Here is a 20,522-nt window from a genome sequence, read left to right on the forward strand (position 1 = left end):
TCATTTGCCACAACAGAAATTTAATAAGGGATGTGTTCTATATTTCTCCATGCGTTTGAGGCAAACCATATTCATTTAAGTGCCTCTTACTCTGCATGATGCCATTGTTTGGGTGTAGTCCACTGTACTTAATTCCCTTCTTTAATGGGGGGTGGAGGAAGAAGCATTCCTATTGCTTTGTAGCAACTGTAGCTATATTACATTAACATCACTCATCATAATGTGGCCATAAGTGGTAAGAAGTTTAGATAACTGAAAAAGTGATGCTTTACCAGAGGCAGTATTAAATTAATTTCCACACAGCTGCTTCCTTCTGAACTACAGATGTCCTAAATATTGGGCTGTCTAATTTTAGAAGTGAGCTACTCATCCCTCAGTGCCTGGCTGCTGTAAAAATTCCGTTCATGGAAAAGTAGCAAGTCACAGTAATCTCTGTTCTGGATCTTGTTTGGGACCTGCATTAAATTCAGTACCTAAGACTCAAGTGCTTGTGAAAACAAGAGACAACAGTGCCATTGTTATTCATTTGCATTGTGTTACTGAATGAGAATGACCATTACCTTGGTAGTGAGGCCAAGTTGATCCCTAAGAAGCTATTTTAAAGCCACATCCTACACTCCAAATCATATAGCTTAGCAGAGTGCAATTTGAAGTTGGACTGTTCATGCATGTATGCAATGCAACATGTGCATTGCAGAGAGTCTGATTCAGCACAACAGGGGAGAAGAGAGTTGAAAAGGCCAATGTAAATGTATTTTATTTAAAAAGCAAAATATTTTTATGTGAACCCGTTCAAGCCGCACAGTCAAACCCTTACACTCTCAATGGAAAAGTATATTTTCCTCATTTCTTGTTAGGAATTTCTTTATTTGTTGCAGCCTCCAGAATTCCTTAAGTACTGACCAGCAGCTACTGACCAAATTCACCTTTTCCTCTTACTGTCTGCTGGCATTTACATCTCTGAACAATGCAAGGACATTCTGTGTCTATTTTATATTCTCAGATGAGTGCTTGAAGTGCAATAAGGTAAAAGTGAGTTGCGATTTGATCACTGTTTTCCTCACTGCACCAGAATTTTACTCTCCTTCTACCTTAACACATACTCCACCAGGGAATAATCAGCAGAAGGTAGAGGACCCCTTGGAAATGAGACAGAGCAACATGCACTTCTTGAAAGAATAGATAAGCAATCCATCTCCTAGCATCTCTAGCCTGACTGATTGATAAGTGCACTCTGTTCATCCATTATTTTTCCATTTTTGAGGCAGAGAATCTTTTTTCAACAGTGCCAAATTTGTCCCACCAAGGAATATCAGAGACTGTATCTGAGGGAAAAGGGTTAACAAGCTCTAAGACCAGTCTCACCAAAAGTGGTCACTGAATGTTGTGTGGCAATAAAACACCCAGTGTTTAGATATTTCAGTTTTTTGGTCACCTGAGACTACATGATTCTGGTTTCCTTCAGTGCTTTTGCAGTATTTGATTATTTATATTAAAAGTGCAGAAAGAGGTTTTTCTGCATAAATTATTCTTATTTCCAGTTCATCAACCATGTTTTTACTCCATGCTTAAACGGTTATTGCTCATTTAAGCAATCCTGACATGCCTAAAGCTACAAGTGGATTGGGATCTTGTATGTGAACACCTTCATGAAATTCAAGTCCCAGGACACACAAAGGTAGCTCATCACAAATTTTTATACACATCATTTGGACACTCATTCAGAAAGCATGAACAATCCAACTTCAAATTCCACTCTGCTAAGCTGCAAGAGTTGGAGTCCATCCTGTTGCTTAATGAGAGTTTCCTAGAGCTCCAATTGGCCTCACTATCCTGAGGTATTAGTTATATTTATTCAGTCACTCACATTGTTCTGTGAGCCTGGCTCCGTAACAGTTAATTTTCTTTCCTGATTTTCAGGGAGTGCAATGTGACTAACTTTCTTTAGAACTTCTTGCAAAAATTAAAAAATACCCAAAACCCAACTTTCTAAAGCCCTACAAGACTGAGAGAAAGATCACTCAGCTGCTGGAGAGGTGCACAGACATACATGTAAAAACTGAGAATACAAGTATTTCTACAGTTTATCATGATTTTATATTTCTTTCATAAATTTTCTTCTTCCCCTCTCTCACACACAGACACACACAGACCTTTGAGGAACTGACTGGGCATGACTTAAGATGAGATAACTCAGCCTATTAAAGTTTTTGCAAAAAAAAAAACACCACAATGGACGTAATTCCTCCTTGAAACTCAGGCCTTCGGTGATGCTGGGAGTTGTAGTCTCCTGTAAGATGAAATCAGATCTAATTGATTGGATATAGTGAAGCTAGAAGGAGGATATAATTGGCAGCAGACTCACCATCACATCTCTGAGTCTACAGCTCCCAGCATTTCTTGAAGCTTTACAGTTCTTTGATCCCAATGGAAATGTTAGACAGTGGTCCAGCTGTGCTTGCAGCTGCAAAACTCCAAAGTGAGAGTCTGCAAATATGACACTAAAGAATAAATATCTCCTGTTTATGTCACTGTTACTATGTAGAAAATATTGTGTCCGCAAGCGCGCCAATGCACAAGGCAATGTCTCCCTCAAAAAGGTGAAGCATGTGAGAAAACTGTCCAGTTTGTTTGTCCTTTACACCTACACACACAGAAGGATCCAAAGGGTTAGATCACCATAAGGTTAACTCTAAGGTGTTATCTTTGAACCATCCTCCTGTCTGATGTGAAATTTCTCATGCCTTCTCTTAAGCTTCAGATCTTCAATTTCCATAGAAATGGTTGTAACTCTATGCTGATACAAGATCTGTTTTATGAGAATAGAAGTGACTTCACAACTGCCCCCTAAGAATCTGATAGCTGTCTCACCAGAAGATGAGATTCTGTACTGTTCCCTATAGTTCATTGTGCTCTGCCTCAGGGGCCTCTGTACAAAGACAGGGAGGGCTGGAAAGAAGTATTGTAATTGGAAAAATGGAAACACACAATAGGGATAAAAGCCTGCCCACGCTTTCGCAGGGGCTGATACGGTCAACTTTTAGAAAAAGTAAAACTACAGAATTATTGGACACAATATGTTTGTGTTACTTTACTTTCCTATACCAACCACAATGTTACACCGACAGGTAAATATTCATATTTCTTTGGAAAGCTTAAAAAGGAATTGTGCTTTCATTTCAAAGAGTAAAGAAATTTTCAGCTACTACTTCCATAAGCAGTTGCACAAAAATGGTTTAAAAATATCAGGGACATGGGAGTATCGCCTTGGATTTAACACCACGAAAACAGACAGGGAAGTACAGATTAATGCATCATTTGTCATATCCAGAGGGTGATTCAGTTAATGATTTCATATATCTAGAGGTATATTCAGTGTCATGGATAATGCTAGACTAGGCAATCTGCCCAATTCAACACTAGAACTACGGATCTGTGTCAAGGAAGTATGACATAAAAGCTTGGTATCTTTTTGTTATTATTATTATTTACTTAGCCCAGTGTGGCTGGAGAATTTGAAGCTTTTGAGTGTTCATTTGTTAAGGAAGTCTTTCATGCTTTAATCTTTGCTTCTCCTTCAGGCACAGGAGAAAAGCCAAGCAGCACTCAGTAGCAAGCCTCACTTTACCAACGCCCCTGCTAGCACTGTTCCCTCAGCCTTCCCATTTCCCAAGCACATGAAGTGCCAGTGTCACTTGTTCCACCTGTGTCTTCTGCTGAGATCCCCCAAACTTCACATCCTTCCCAGTGTGTGCAGATCTCCAAGTCCTTTTCTTGCTTCCACTAAATCATTTAATTTTTTTCTCTGTTATTTACCAAATTGGCTTCTGATACCCACAGGCACTCTGTCACAGGTAAATAAAAAATGCTTGGGGAGTCCTGATCAAAATATTTTCCCATTTTATCATCCAGCACACTCATTTCTTCTTCCAGTGAGGTAGCCATATTTTAATTATAAATGTGTTGTTTGTGCAAAGCCTCAGCATCTTGAGCAATATCAGCTGCATTGCTGATATTCTTTTACAGTCTTTTAAAGAAACAACATTTTATTATAAAATCTACAGGATGATATTCTTTCTGAGGCTGGGGAATTCTGCTGTAAGTACTCAGACATCCAAGGAACCACTGCCCATGCCATCCTTTAGCAAATAAACGAAGCTGTAAAAAGGTAACTCTTTGGGGATACGTTGGTCTTAGCAGAAGTGACATCTAGGCTGCAGGGAGGAAATTGCGAATAGTCCTTTTACAAGAAGCAGTTTTAACACCAAAATAAGATGCTTTTAAACATTTCCATCTACGTTCTCATTTTTAAGACTTTAGCAGCATGTTGAACTTGTGAAAGAAAGGAAATCTGACCATCCGGTCCATTTAGTTTATCTCAGGATTTTTAGTTTTCTGGGTTGGATTCACACCTAGTGAATTTTTTTGTCTGAATGTGGTCCACTACCTGGTTTTATGATGGATGAAGAATGTTTATAAGGATCTATTAAATTCTTAACCTATTTTTCATGCCAAAATAGCAAATTTAAATCTGTGTACCCTTAATTCTTGTTCTTGAAATTGATATTCTTTCCACCTATGTTCCCTACAGTGGATACCCTACAATGGAGAAACATCCATTTTTTCTTGTTACCAACATGTATTTTAAAACAGTGAAAATGAAACTGTCACCAATAAAGTCATAATAGTTCAGATTATAAATGCCACTCCACAGTCCATTTGTAGTTATACATCATAGTGAACTCAAACCCTTCCACTAAAAATTAGGTTGGTTCTCTGGAAACGAGTTGATTTTTAAAATCCTTATTATGTGATAATGAATCAAAATGAAACAAACAATAATGTCCTTTTTATAACACACAACAGGCAGATCTAAAATAACAGTAATGTGAGTCCAGCTTACCACTAGAGAATGCTAGTCTGTCTTTGTTTTTTACTGTCTTTTGCTTGTCTTTTGTCTTTGAAGACTGCAGTCTTTGGAGGTAACAAGCTTACAATAACCAGCTTTATTTCCATCTGTTATGAACAGTGATGGCCACAGTAAGGAAACTAGTAAATCTAAATCAAGCATGGCTTGTTCAAACCTATTTCTATGACACATTAATGAATTATGCACAAGATTTTTTACACATTAAATGATGTGAAGACACGAGGGAGTGAAATTTTTTGCTTAGGCTATACCACTAAATTAACAATGTTAAGCATTTTCACTTGCAACCTTCTTAAACATCCTTCTCCGTAACTGTTTTATTTTGCACTATAAACATATATCTACATATAAACGTATTTCTCATTCTGCAATGCAAATTTTTTTATTGATTATTTAAGAGTAGTGGTTGATCATAAAGATATGAAAACAGTTGTGAATGCGTGCAGATAAATAGCAACGCTGTGGGATCCCAGCTAAAATCTAGGTTTAATCTGAAGTGTGACTTCTACAATTCCAACCATGGAGCCTACCCATCAGTTGCACTGGTTGTTCTGAACACACTCCACTCATTTTTTCCTCCTGGACTATTGGCTGTGCAGCTCATTTATGGCAATATTTTTGCAATAAGAGTTTCATATAGATGCTCAATATATGATATCCTGCAAGTGGTTCTCAGAGGTGCCAAATTATCAAAACTTATAACTTTACTGGTGACTCAAATCCCCGCCCCGCAATGTGTTTCAAAAAATTATCAGAGATTTTGAGAATCTGTCTTGAGTTCATCACCGTTTTTAAATACCTGCAGTGCTTAGAAAGTGTTCTAAACTCAGCACATGGAAGTGAAGTTCTAAACAATTTCAAAGTGTCAACTTTGGATGAATTTTGGGGAAAAAGTCTTGAAGAGAATTTTCTTGAATTAAATTAAAAGTTTCTCTAACTAGGGACTTTTGGGGACCACTTTTATTTATTGAGTAGTCTTTCATGCTGACAATATTCAAATATAAATCAGGTTATAATGATTGATCCAGGATTTTTTCTTTTTAAAACTCAAAAGGTAAAAATGAAAACTAGCTTTTTAAGGAAGGGCTTTGATTTAAATTTTCCCAAGAACTGACCAAAGAGAACAAGAATAATGGAATGAAGACAGAGTGTACAATTCTGAAATTCCTCTACAATCAATATGCTTAATTCAGGAATAAATTTAGGAATTTTGGGATTGGGAAGCAAACTCAGTGAGAAACAGACTTCAATTCCTATATTCACACTTTTTTTCCCCATAGTTCTACTGATTCACATTGGGGTTATTTTTGTATGAAAGTATTATTTCTTCAAGTACATCAGAATCTGCCTCCATGTGGACAATAGAGCTTTAAACTATGTCATTCAAGTCTGTTGCATTTATGATATTTGTGAGGTGAACATGCATTCAGGTTTGGCTTGGTAATTTTAAGCAGTTATGAGGATTACTTTGTTGCAAGTCAAGTTTACTTAAGTAAACAAATAATACTCTCTTTGCTTCTAACCAAATTAAAAAACTCAAACCAGAGATGCTTTAATACTCTACAGCTTTGTACATGGATATATGTCAACAGCAGTAGTGTGATTTTCTTCAGAATTACCCATGAATACCAATGAAGACTAGTAAGACAAGTGATAGGAATGAATCCCTTATTAACAATATAATATAAATAGCAGCAGTCATCTATCTGCTATTTTGGTTCTGCAAAGGATGTTCTAAAGACAGTAAGTGTGTTTAAGAGAGAAATTACACAGATAAAAGCCACAGAGATCATTGCTTTACTCCTACACATTCATACTATAATAACAAAGGGCTTGAGGCATGGAGGGAGGAAGAGCAATAACATGATTTGTAATGCACACAGTTAATTTCTCCAAAAGTCCTTCCCCCAACAGCTTATTTGAAGAAGGATAAGAGGAAAAGAGAAGTTGGAAAAAAAGATCTGATATGTAGTAGCTATGATACTACAGCATCAAAAAAATCACCACGAAACTACCAGTCTGCCCCATCCTAATGATAATATTAAGTACAATAGGTAATTTTTATAGTTGGGAAGTTTGCAAAGCTTTCTAGTCTATGGAAGGTGTCCCTGTGAAAATTTCACCTTCCCCTGCAAGGGATCTGCCACAGTGGGGGAGGAAGATGTGCAGCTCAGCGCTGTTGGGTCTCATTTTCACAAGTGATAGTTATGATTGCAAATCATGGGAAGAAAGGTAGAGGTGGAAGCTGAGCACTCCGATATGGCAGAAGTCTTGTGTGTGTGCGCGCTATTAAATATTCATTGAAGTGAGCTACATTACTGATTTTTCCTTGACTGTCTGTCAGTCACAAATGCTTTTGCTTTATGTGAGGGCTACTCAGAGGGTTCTGTTCAAAGCAGGACTGTCGTGCTTTAACCCCAGTCAGCAACTAAGCAGCACACACCCACTTTCTCACCCTCCTCCCCCCGCAGTGTGATGGGGGGGAGAATCGGAAAAAAAAGTAAAACACACAGGTCGAGATAAAGACAGTTTAATAGGACAGCAGAGGAAGAAAAAAAATAATAATGATAAAAAAATATACAAAACAAGTGAGGTACAATGCAATTGCCCACCACCCACTGACCGAAGCCCAGCCAGTCCCCAAGCAGCAATCGCTGCCCCCCGGCCAGCTCCCCCCAGTTTATATGCTGAGCATGACGTCATACGGTATGGAATAGCCCTTGGGCCAGTCGGGGTCAGCTGTCCTGGCTGTGCCCCCTCCCAACTTCTTGTGCACCTGGCAGAGCATGGGAAGGTAAAAAGACCCTGACTACTGTAAACACTACTTAGCAGCAACTAAAACATCAGTGTATTATCAACATTATTCTCATACTAAATCCAAACCACAGCACTATACCAGCTACTAGGAAGAAAATTAACGCTATAACGCTAGACGAAACCAGGACAAGGCATTAGTTCTGCTTTGCCTTTGGGTTTGCCCAATCTGTATGAAAACCTTATGAAACTGATTTTCTTCTGACAGTGCAAATTTGGCAATTGCCAGGGAACGCTCTTTTCAGTTTGACACACATCTCTGGTTTGGAAACCTCTGACAATTATGCACAAGACTTTAATAATACAAATGCCACGCAGTCTAATAGGAGGCAGACAGGAAGAGAAGAAAAGAAGATGAAAAAACCAGAACTGAATGTGTGCAAGTACAGCTATGGAGTTACTTCTGAATTTTTTTTCTCTTGCTTAATAACTCTCTCTTGAAAAGGATTCCTTCTGGTAAAAAAGCATTAAAAAAGATAACTTTCTAATAGAAACAACTTGTGCCACAGCTAATTTTGGAAAAAAAATTTACTTCATTCCGGAATGATTGCTAAAAATTCTTTAAAATTACAGCAGTTAAGAAACATCAAATAAAAATAACTCCTGCAAAAACCAGTTATTACATCACTGGGACTTTTTTCATTTAACCAGTACAATTCAAAAAGCCTTCAGGCCTCACCCTGTATTCAGAAATAATGGTTTAAATCTAGTGTGACGTCAGTTGAAAGACAGAAAAACACAGGTTTATTTCAGCACTAAACCCACTCCTTAATTATGTATTCAGAGACCTGAACTGGGTCTTCTGTGTCCTCATGAAGCTTTCTACATCATCACAACTAGGAGTATTTGTAGCTGATTCCTAGCTGATTCAGACATATGTTTAAGAGTTATAATCAGCAGCATACTAAAAGAAACAACAACATCCAATAAAAAGTATTAACGCTGAAAATGAAATTCAGGACACAGAAGAATGCCAACAGCGATGTGTGAAGAAAATGAAATTAGGTTCATGCTAAGAACAGTTATTTCAAATAAATGTGGTCAGGAGTATAACAGTTTTTTCAGTCAACATTAAATAAGATAAATTGACACCTTAAGGAAAAACAAACACACATTTTTAGATGCTGAATCACATTGCAGAACACTGTGAAATCTTTTCCAACATGACCCACATACTACTCAGTGTGCAGCCTGCCAGGACAGTCCACCTGGTTTGTGGTCCACTCCCAGGAGCAAGGCACGTTGCTGTGTGCAGACTGCCTGAATTACTCTGACTGCAGTAGTAGGTCCTGTTATTGCACATGACTGCACACTTTTTCTGCAAATGTACAATGAAGTAGTGCTCCTGGAATAGTTAGGGAGGCCTGCCCTTAAACAAACTGAAGGTCCTCACTGACCAAAAAGGTTACGAACAATTTCATATTATTGTTGATGTATGAAAGCATTGCTGCAAACTTTTGACACAATCAGATTTGTCCTAACTGAATTGCTTGAGAAGCATTAAAAACTACCTAGTGAAAAAAGCAAGCAAGATTACTGAAGGAAGAACTGGAAGAAGCCTTTTAAGCAAATCTCCTAACTGTTAACCTCTTTGGCTTCGGACAGCATTTTTAGAAAGCAAGCCAAACCCTCAACTCCTATAATCTGTTTATTCTGCAGTCATGCTTTATTCAGAAGTTAAGCATGACAGCATGACTCCTTAGATAGTTTCTATTTCAAAAGGCAAGTTTGCTTGCCATATATGAGGTTTCCAGTAAAATTCAAACTGATAAATATGCCTAAATGAGATAAAACAAAATAAATATTTCACAGTAGAACTTTTCATACTTATTTGCCATTGTAGATGCCATGAAAGGACATGAGCTTTGAGGCCTTTAGGAAAAAAAAAAGAAAAAAAAAAAAAGAAAAAACAGATTTACACTTACAGGACAGCCACTGGCTGCGTCTTCAAAGAAAAGTCAGAGATCTGAATACATAATTCTCTTAGACTTCTGTTACAATTTCATCCATTGGTTCAAGAATAGAACTGTCAATCTTATTTCCTTCTCAAATTTATCATTCATTGCACGATACTGAACGAGCAATTTAACATCTTGATGCTTAAATTTAAAATGTTAAATCACTTGAGGATATAACAAAGTAGTGTGATCTTTGTCTATCTGCATGCAACAGATTTCAGGTCTCCTGAAAACATTTGCAATAACATGATGTAGCCACCATTTGTTTCCAGGTTGACAGAACCTATTGATTCTGGTAAACCAGAAAAGCTCTTTTTTTCTTACACTGGTTAGATACAAGTATTCTGCATGTCGTTCGTCTCTACATTCGGTACAATGTGTGTGTGTCTGGAGTACTTTGACCAAAACCAAATCATGATATCACTGCAGCACTTTGCAAAATTGAATCATAAATACTGCAATTTAATACTATGTAAATCAATGCAGTCAAGTATACAAAGCCCAACTGGAAAAGCTGTTTTACATGTCCAAAGAGAAACTTGCCTAAACTTACACAGTAAATAAATGTTTGTAAAAAGAAAAAGAAGAAGAAAATATAGACTTTGCAGTGCTGTGCTTTTTTGGCACGTTGTCAGAAGAGAGGTGCTTCTGCTCACAGACATATGGCTACTCTTATGTTCCAGGGCACTGCAACCCTGGACACGAGGTACCACACATGATGTGTGGTGCCTGAGGAGTTAATCAAACTCTGTCTCAGCGTTCCCAGCCAAGCAGCAGCCTTCACTGCCTGTAGTGGATGAAGAGAACATTGCTGAGACTGGAGGCTCTACTTACCAAGTCTAATTACATTCCTATTCTAAACCATTCCTAATGCGTTTCAAAACCCAGAAATATTCTGGCCTCTTCAGCCTTTCAGAAACTGTCATGAAAGTAATCAATAGAAGAGATGTATGGGCCTACATATTTATGTTTCATCATGTCTCATATCATGAAAGTAGAATTTTATTTCACTGAGAAAAAAATTGCAGTCTTGTGTCTGGAGGTGGACAAGCTCCTTTCAAACAATATCTGCAGAAGTAAAAGTTGATATGATATGTCTTTTCATGCTTGGTGTCTCTCCAGATCACCGTAAGAAATTAGTAAATAGATAAAGTGGTAAAGGGGGCCAGGAGAGGAATAACACAGAACCACAAAAAGTAGGTTCTACCAAAATTATGAAAGTAATTTGTGGGTGGTTCTATGCATTATGTATTTTTCTTTACCTCTGTCAGTAATAGGGAATAAAAATGAGAAAGAATCCACAGACATAAATGTTATCTTCCTTTTCAGAATGTCTTAAATAAAAGCAAACTGGTGTTAGAACTTTTGGGGGAAGAAAGGCAAATATTTAGGACAGAAATCAATTCATTGCAGCCCACAGGCTGAATTCTGCATTCTCAGAGCTCAATACAAGAATGGAGAAGGAGTGATGCAAAAATCATTTAAAATGGCCTTCACCCTTTCTTAGAATTTAGTATGGTTTAAAATTGCCCCACCTTATCCACAGCCACACCAGTGCCCATGAGGTGAGAACAGCTAGTGACCAACCATGAAGTAGCTACATTCCTTCCTCTTACCCACATACAGATCTGTCATATCATTCTACTCACTGCTGGCATTAAATGAACAGAATCATATCTACCTGCAACCTCTAGCTGTATTCTGTTTTCCAATAGACTTCATGTTATGCAAAGCAAATTCTTCTATGCTCCATGATGCCTGGTGAACCCCTTCATTCAAAACACAGGTCATTAGTTATTTGTTTTACTGGATGGAACACAGTTTTCAGTGAATTTATTGGATCTAATTCATACGTGGGAACAGCTAATCTGAACTCAGTCCATGTTAGTTTCTTCCTCTCACCCAAGAAAAAACTTGTGCTAGTGTAGAAATGATATTCCTTTGATTTTCAGATGAACTCCTGCAAAAACTCTCACATAGAGTTGGCTTATATCTTGGAAGCTTTTGAACATATTGCCTTAGATGCCAGCTTAGAAAAGCAAATGAATAAGCAATCACACTTTCAGACAGGATCAACAAAAGCACGACCAAAGGCAGCATCCTAGTATTTCCCTGGGCAAAATTCTCGTGTTGTCTTTGAGCCAGGATTCATTACACTTTTGTCTTTCCTTGAGTTTTCACTTTGATTACTTAGAGAGAGAAATGTAAGGTTCTCATAGCTTCAGGTAACTACACTAACATCTCAGCAAAGTCATGGCTGGAGAAGCAAAATCTTGTTATAAACTGTTAAATATTACATAGGGATACCTTTACTGTTACACAGAAAACATCTACAAATAGGCAGTTAGTGTATTTTAGCTGTTATCTGGTGTGTCATTGTAGTCATTTCATTGCTACCTTGTCCCCCAGCACTTTCCATTGACTTGCTTTCTATATTTCTAGCCCTAAATTTGAAATACAGACTCTTTGTGGCTAGAATAAAGCTCTGTGTTTCACAAAGTAGTTCCTAAAATAAGTTCAGATAACAAACAATTCTGTGAAACATCTACTGAGAAACAGAGGTCCCTATATATTTCTGACTGTGACTGCAAGCTCTCACTGAAGCTTGTTTGTTTGGGGTTGTTTGTTTGTTTGTTTTGTTGGGGTTTTTTTTAATGTCTTCAGAGCTTTTATAAAGGCTCACTCCTTTGTGGATTCTCCTCTCTTACTTCAGAGGTTTCTTCCCACTTCTAGGTGCCTACTTGCACAAAAGCTGTAGGACATAATTGTCTTTCAGGATTCTACACTCCTCCCACAACTGTAAGAAGTGGTGCAAGAATTCAGAGCCATTTTATGGACCCACAAAGATAAGAGGATTGTCAATGAGGAAAAGACTAAAAAAATACTGCTTCAGAATTACCCAAGACCACCTTATTTATCTGTACTTTCTACACAGAAATGCTTGTAACTGCAATATTTTACAAGAAAAAGAAAGCATTACACAATGCTGATGCATGTTCACATGACTCTCTATGCCAAAAGTGGTTACACAGCCACCTTGAAGACTACTTAACTTAGGGAGCAGAACAATATTACATAGCTTTAGGGCCACATCTCAGCACAGATAACATATACTCAAATAAGCGCACTGAGAAATCCTGGCCCTATTACAGCCACAAGGATTTTTGCCACTGATTTTCAAGAAAACATGTTTTAATCCATGGTATTTAGTTTATAAGCAACTCACTGGTTTACATGCTTTTGTTATATAACTGTGGATTTTGAAGAAATATGCGAAACTTCCAAGTCTGGTCAGGGCCAATTATGAACCAGCAAAAGAACAAAGCTTGTCTCTGTTAGTGACAGATTTAGGCAGAATGGTGAAACTTGAATCAAAACATACCATCAAAAGCCCATTCCTATCTGGCCACCTCATCTAAATAGGCCTAAACTCACTGAAATTTTCCTAGGTATTCCCATGACCTTGCTATGCCAAGCAGCTTAGTAGCCATCTCCTTTCAAAATCAAAATTCAAGGAATAAGGCAAGGGTTCCAATCTGAGACATTCGACATCTGTACTGGCGAAGTCAAGATCAAAATAAAACAGACAGTTGTGGTCACTTTAAGGCATTGTTGGATTCAGAGAAGAGTGAGGAGTGGAGTGATCCACCTTTTAGATGATAGGCTCATGGTTGTACATGGCTCCAGCTGAGTGGGATTTAAATCTACATTCCCTACCAAGCAAGGTGCATCCCAGCTTTGCTAGGATGGTCCCCACCCAGATTCACATCCTGATGAACTTGTGCTGTGGAGCAGAAGAAAATTCAAGATTTATTAGTCTAGGAAGACAGAGGAAGAGAAAGCTTCTCTTTAGCTTAATAGTTAAGGCACTCAGCTGGGAGGAAGGAGTCCTGCTTTTGATCCTTTACTGTTTCTGTATTTTTTCGGTTATTCATTTCACGCACAGCAGGAACAAAAGCCCAAGTTCTCCCCCCTCCCAGGCACACGCTTTACGTTGGAAAAAATTCATATTTCAACATTTTTTCCAGATGAACAGCTACAACAGTAACTAGATTTGTGTGTGCATTACCTTAAAGGAGTAAAAACCTTACAAAAATATTGAAACTGAGAATATTTGTATAATTAGCTGCCAAGACTGGAGGGAGGGAACACAAAGAACAACACTCAGAATTAAAGCCCTTCTTTTACTATTGTTCATTTGGCAATTCTGCAATTCTAATTCTTTACTCCTTTTGCAAACATGACAGTGATATCTTTAAATCCTATTTTACTGATTTATATACAGAAGCCAATGCAAAAGGCACTTCTATAGAACCTTTCATCTGAAAACTCAGTATACTCTACAAATAGCAATTAATCTTCATAACACTTAACTACCTCCTCCAATGTATTAACAGCTCATTTTACAGCTGGTGAAACCAAGGCAGAGAAAAGTTGAGTCACGTACCCAAGGTCACATAATAAATCCACCCTGTAAGTCCAAAATGTCTCTTTGCATGTTTTAAGTCCACAAAATATTTATAGGGGCTGGTTAAGAAGAAAAATGAACTTCCTGCGATTCACAGTTGATTTTCAAAGTAGTTGGCATCAGGATACTATAAATACGCTTTTCTTGATAAAATATTTGGTAAAAAACCATGCTCAATATTAGTCTTCGAATCTTTTCTGCTTTGAAAATCAGAAGTAAAAAAACCTGTTTCTGCACTATACTGGCATCATACTGTCACTCACACTGGGGCATAGAACACTGGTATTAAAAACTATAATCCAGTCAGTATGCAAGAATGAGGACTGCTTCAAGACTTGCCATAAGCCCTTTTGAACAACTGAAAAAATTGGTTTTATCAATGCTTTTTTTGCTACATATTTGCTACAATGGTATTTTCCCCTACCCAATTCTTGTACATGTCCCTCTGTGTAAGTCTGCGCGTGCGTGGTGAAAGAAGACGGTTTTAAAGAGATTAAAACATTAGATAAAGAGACTGGCTTTACCTGTTAGCATTTAGATCCTAGGCATACACAAGAAATTCTCAGACAAAACCCTGCAAACCATTATTTGATCAGGACAAATACAAACAGAAGCTCTCCCACACTGTCACTGCCACACAAAACACACGCAGTCAGCCATGCGTCATATGTTTTCTAGCTTTCTGCTTGACTTTGCTGACAAGGATTTACAGATCAAAGCCTAGTTTGTTCTCTTCAAGCCCATTTTCCAGACAACAGTTGAGAAGTCCCTCGAAAGGGACTATGGACTAAATTAATTAAAGCTACTTTAATGTAACCATATTTACAAATAACAAATTAATCATTTCACTTACTGTATGATCTTCCATAAGAAACAAATAAAGAGTTGAAAATTTTACATACAACATGGCATAAACAGGAGCAAATTCAATCTCACAGATGTGTAATAGGCACAGTCCTTGTGAGGCTGATTTCTTCCTTCCTTAGTTTTTACAGTGGAAGTGTTGTTAATATGCAACAGTAACACAATTTACTCTTCTGTGAGGACATCAAACTTGATGTGTTTGGAGATCTGAGTAACACAGGTAATATCTGACAAAATTCAGAGATCCAGGACCATTGCTGGCAGTGGGAAAAGGTGTGAGCAAGAAAAAATAAAAAGAAACTAAGCAAGTAGCTTGAGCTTGTTGTGGCCTTTTTCACTTAGCCATACTGAAGAGAAAAATGGCACGAAAAATTAAGCAATGAAAATGTCTGCGATTTTTGGTCATTATTTACACAACTGCATCACCACTGTTAATTTTTCTAAATAGAAGTCATTATTTACCTTGTAATTGATCATCAAGGACCTTGGTTATGTAAAATAAATTGCTGCAGCCTAACTAAGATCAAATTAAAAGTACAAACTTAGAATTTTACCCTTACATGAGATTAGCTTAGTTTTTAACTTTTCTATGCAAATTAAACTAATTTAAATGTGAAATAGGCAGACAAATGTATCTATATTAGGAGCTGGACATAATGAACTACGCTGAATTTAAATTACATAAGCTAGTGACTTTTCATATATAGACAAGGTCTAAGTCATAAGATATAGAAGTTCGCTCCCCTAACCAGCTGACTTGCAGTGCCTTTGATGTAAAAATTTATACAAATAAATACTTGTGTGGATATTCACAATGCCTTTCCTGCAACTGTTTTTCTCAATTATTGATAACAGATTCATGAGAAATTAGCAATACAGACTGAATTTCCCTCCTGTTTTTATTCAACTTGTATATAATAGTGTTTTGCGGTATTCAGTGAATATTAACAAATTAAAAGGACAAGCCACATTTAGAACTGGAAAAAGCTCTTCCAAGCAGGAACAGGTACAACTTCTTAATTATTCAGATTACAGGTCTCTAAATGAAACAACTCGCCCCAAAATCAAAGCAGAACTTAGCAGGTTTATCTTTGTAACACATTACAGGTCTATCAGCGATTGCAAGTGCACATCCTCTACTGAAATTAGTATAGGCCATTATCCACATTCTGTGATTTGTTTAAAACAGAAGACACCTGTATGCTATAGAAAAGCATTCACTCATCAATTAAAAAAAGAGACAGATGGAGATGGATGCAAAGCCTAACTTTACAGCACAGACAAGAGCAATTCCAGTTCACCGAAGAGGAAACACCTCAGTAATGACAAAATTAAGGATTTAAGAGCAAAGTCCAGTCTCACAGTCATTATACAAAAAATGTCATGAGATGATAAACAGCAACTGCTTTTGGTAATATTCCTCCCTGTTGAGAGGCCAGGATAAGGGAGATGCGGAACTGAAGCTTGATCTTGAAGATTAATGTGGTGTTCACGGGAATTTCACCGCCTTGCATAAAGGTCCAGTTCAGAACTAGAGAGAAGGAGAAAATTCAGAGTGCAACAAAAGCCTCCTAGCGATACTGGGGAAAGAGTAAAAAAGGCAAAATAAACAAAAACAGCACAGGGAATTAAAAACCTACTCATCATGAAGGCGAGAGGAGTTGAGCTGTACATGTACAAGACTTCTGCAGAGAAGCCTTACATGGCATAGCTTCAAGGAAAATGGATGGATCTAGCCAGGGCACAGCAAAAGTCAAATCCAGGCCGATACAATCATATATTCAAAGCACATCACTGCTGATTAACACACCACTGTGTTAGTTCATCTACATATTTTGCACTATCTTAAATCAAAATCTACATTTTTGAAGGAGGTAAATAAACCCTCTTTATGTAAAAGGCAAGATCTTAGAAAATGAAATTCAGTTAAGCTCCCCTTAAGCCCCTGATACTCAGTCTCAAAATTTAAATGAGTTGCTGGACTGCTGCAGAATGCCTTTAGCTTCCTGAGCATGGTTCATACTTTTAAGCAAGGCCAAATAAATGCCAGCAAAAACAACAATCAAACGAGCAAAAGCATGCACTGGAAGACACTTGTCCAGGAAATCACAGAGGGCAAAATCCTAATTAGAGAACTGCAATGCAGTATTTCTTGGCAGGGCTATTGCTGTATTTCTTAGTGGCACTGGCCCCAGAAAATGATGTCAGAACCTGGAATTTAGGATTTTCATTGTCTGTAAAATCACAGGGTAAATACCTAACCTTCAACAACCCAAAGTATTTTCCGCCCCATAAAGCATTAGTGAATTTCCAACCATTTAGAAGAACAGATCCCGTTCTTCATTTTGCCCTAAGGCATTATTCAACAGAAACGTGTCCACCTCATACACCATTGGACCTTACAACTGGCTTGGTTAAACACCCACATGACACTTTGCATTTGAAAGGATGTGCTCTCATACAACAGGGCATCCCAAGATGCCCCTATATTTCCAGGAAAGTTTGCATACTTCTGAACACTTCCTAAACTTCTTATGCTATGTGAGATGAGCAGCGATAAGATTCATAGGACCTGTCCCCATAATGTAAATATCAGCACAGCCTGAGAGATTTGGGCCAGGGACAGTCTCTTGTTAAAGGTCAATAGGTTTTAATCTGCATATATGAAAAGCCTAGCATAATGGAATCCAAAAATATACCACAGAGAGAAAATAAGGGGTGGGAGGTGGCATGGATTCTCCTACTGATGTACCTGTAACTGTATCTTGTCCACAGATGTAACTGTGCATGACCTACTGTAGACTGTGTAATATTTTTCTTGTGTCCAACTGATTTTTTTGTCCCCTCCCCCTTTAAAATCCAAATAGCTGACAAAGTCAACGATGACTTCTATACCAAACGCCGACATCTTGCAGAACTGGCTGCCAAGGGGAGCCTGCCACTCCATCCAGTGCGCCTAGATGAAGACAGAGCTTACACGATCGACAGTGGCCTAACCAAACAGAATGGGCAGAAATCCAAAATCGCAAAGATCCACACACACCCATTCGGTTACAATTCCCACTACAAGACCTGGGATCCCAACGACCAGTCTCTTAGACGGCAAGCATACACAAACAAGGGAAAGCATGGTATGGCAGACCCAACGTTAAGCGACCCACTGACAACCCGGAGCCAGCATTATTTGGGCCCACAGCCATACTTCATAACTAACAGCAAGACAGAAGTAACTGTTTGAGTTTGTTTTCCTTTTTTTTTTTTTTTAATGAAATCCTTTAAAAACCACACACAAATACACACACAACACAAACACTCAACTGAAAGGCAAAAAATAAATTTAAAAATATAAAATTAAACATAAAAGGAAACAGAATGAAGGAAGGAACTTCCACCTGGACACTCTTGGTATCCAGCCAACTGTAGGCCGAAGAGTGGGTTAATACCGTTCAGCAATACACACTGAAGGTTGAATTATAAACTCCATTTGTATTTCACAATGGAACACAAACCCTTGCGACTAAATTTTTTTTACTTGAAACTAAAATCCATGATGAGAAGTAGCACAATCTAGAGAAACTTTATGTCTGCTTAAACATTTACTCTATGTTCCTGCCTTGAGACAGAGGAAGAAAGAGAGAAAAATATACTGTAATATATTATTTCAGAGAGGAATTTTGTATAAAACCTATTAATAATCACTAGACCTGTGAAAAGCCAAGAGCAACATCTTGGTACAACCCCTAACATCTACTATTGTACTTTCACACCATCCTATAGAAAGCGCAAAAAATATATATACAATAAGGGACAAAGACTCTTTTACATGGAATTTATGAAGACTGTTATGATTAAGAGCATATGGGACCTTTCTGGCTGGTAGAGAATTCTGCAGGATGATAACAAACAGCAGAAGATTTTATTTCAGTTTACTCCGTTTGATTTGAAATTTTTGGGAACCTCCAAAATAAGAAGAGACATATCAAATGACACAGAAAGCTGCTGGGGGAATAAGGGCATCAGAATATTCCCTCTCAGTCCTCCTGTTTTCAGGCAGATGGTAACAATTCTCACTTTGCAGACTGTCAGGACTTTTTCTTCACATAAATGTTTTGCCTATCTTCAACTGCTTCAGACTGAAATTAAGCGTGGGTGGTGCCTTTACTGTATTACTATTGTTCAATGACAGTCTTGTTTCTCAGAGTGACCCCTCTGTTCCTTTAAGCTATTTCCTCATGTTTTGCTAAGGATGACAAGGGTTCTGCCCTGCTCAACCTCCTCTGTTTGTCCCGAAAGGAAATTGGACTACATCTCCATGCAGTGGTTGCACAGTCAAGACTATTTAGTTAGCCCCTCCATTTTCCCAATTTAAACTTTTTCCCTCTAGTCTCTCATTTTGTACTTGCTTTTAGCCATGGTAGTTCTTTGTAGCTCAACTAAATGTTATATGGTATATTGTCTCTATCGTTTGGCTTTCTATAGTGGCATTCCCTCTTGGTGGACTATTTGGTGGAAGAGGCTAATGGACTAGCCTCAAACTTCAAAGAGATCTGGGTTTAAACTAAACAAACAATTGGACTCGTGGTCTTGACTGTGGTTCTGAGGAGCAGGATGCCTCGTTTGTATGAGTAAAACCACTCCTGAATTGGGCACTGGTAGCAGACTTGCAGTCCTGGGCCTGTAAGGGCTTCAGCACATCCACAAAGAGATAAAAAGAGTTGGGATGGGATGGCAGTGCTGCAATAGCCTGATGGCAGGCAACACACTCAGTCTTTCACTTAAATACCTGCCCTTCCCCCAAAACAAGTCATTTGGCTAAATCCCAACTAGCTATCTTACTACAGTTGCATTCTCACCAGCTGTCAGTTCTTCTGGAGATTAGTTTTGGAAGAGTATGCAGGGAGGAGTGAGAACTGTTATGTTGTAAGAAGAATTGGAAGTGGCATTTCTTACTGTACTCAACTGACTGGCAGTGCTTCTTCTTAGTCAAGGATGCAAGGGCTAAGAATTTGAAATGTGGTTAAATGGAGAGAGCATTTTTTAGCTATATCAAGATTGATTTGCATCCTGAGAGCACTGGCATCTCTCCATAAGTGTGCTGCTAAATTGTATGATCATATGTTTCAAGACTATCAGAAGTGGACAAAGCCCACGGGACAAACACTTTGCACACAACCCAGATTCTCCACTATCTTATTTTTATTCCTTTAATCTTTATTGCCTTCACAACTGGCTGACTTAATTTGACCCTTTATGGAATGTTGCTGTTAATCCATATGCTTTAGATACACATTACAGCTGCACTCTAATTTACACAGGTTTCGTGTAACTTGAGCATATTTTATGTGGAAATATTTTAGTAACTGTATGTTCTGTAAGTAAACCCGTGTTAATACTTGTTAACTACAGAGTTTATGATACCAATAATACTTCCTACAATAAAATGTTTGTTTGTTTTTTAAGAATGTTTATTTGTAAACATATGTATTCA

The 20,522-nt window shown here is 37.9% G+C and overlaps 1 protein-coding gene across 1 annotated transcript in view; it reads left to right on the top strand.

Annotated features, from left to right (window-relative positions):
• SHISA9 (shisa family member 9) overlaps positions 1-18,272 on the top strand; it is a gene marked incomplete at its 3' end in the record, with an annotated part of 193,406 nt that extends 175,134 nt beyond the window's left edge. The window contains exon 4 of the mRNA XM_082312460.1: positions 17,902-18,272. Coding sequence (XP_082168586.1) covers positions 17,902-18,272 — 371 coding nt within the window. The remainder of the gene's footprint in view (positions 1-17,901) is intronic.
• Between the last annotated feature and the right edge of the window lie 2,250 nt (positions 18,273-20,522).

This window comes from Platalea leucorodia (assembly GCF_965183815.1).
Source record: "Platalea leucorodia genome assembly, chromosome: 5".
In the NCBI taxonomy this organism is placed as follows: domain Eukaryota; kingdom Metazoa; phylum Chordata; class Aves; order Pelecaniformes; family Threskiornithidae; genus Platalea; species Platalea leucorodia.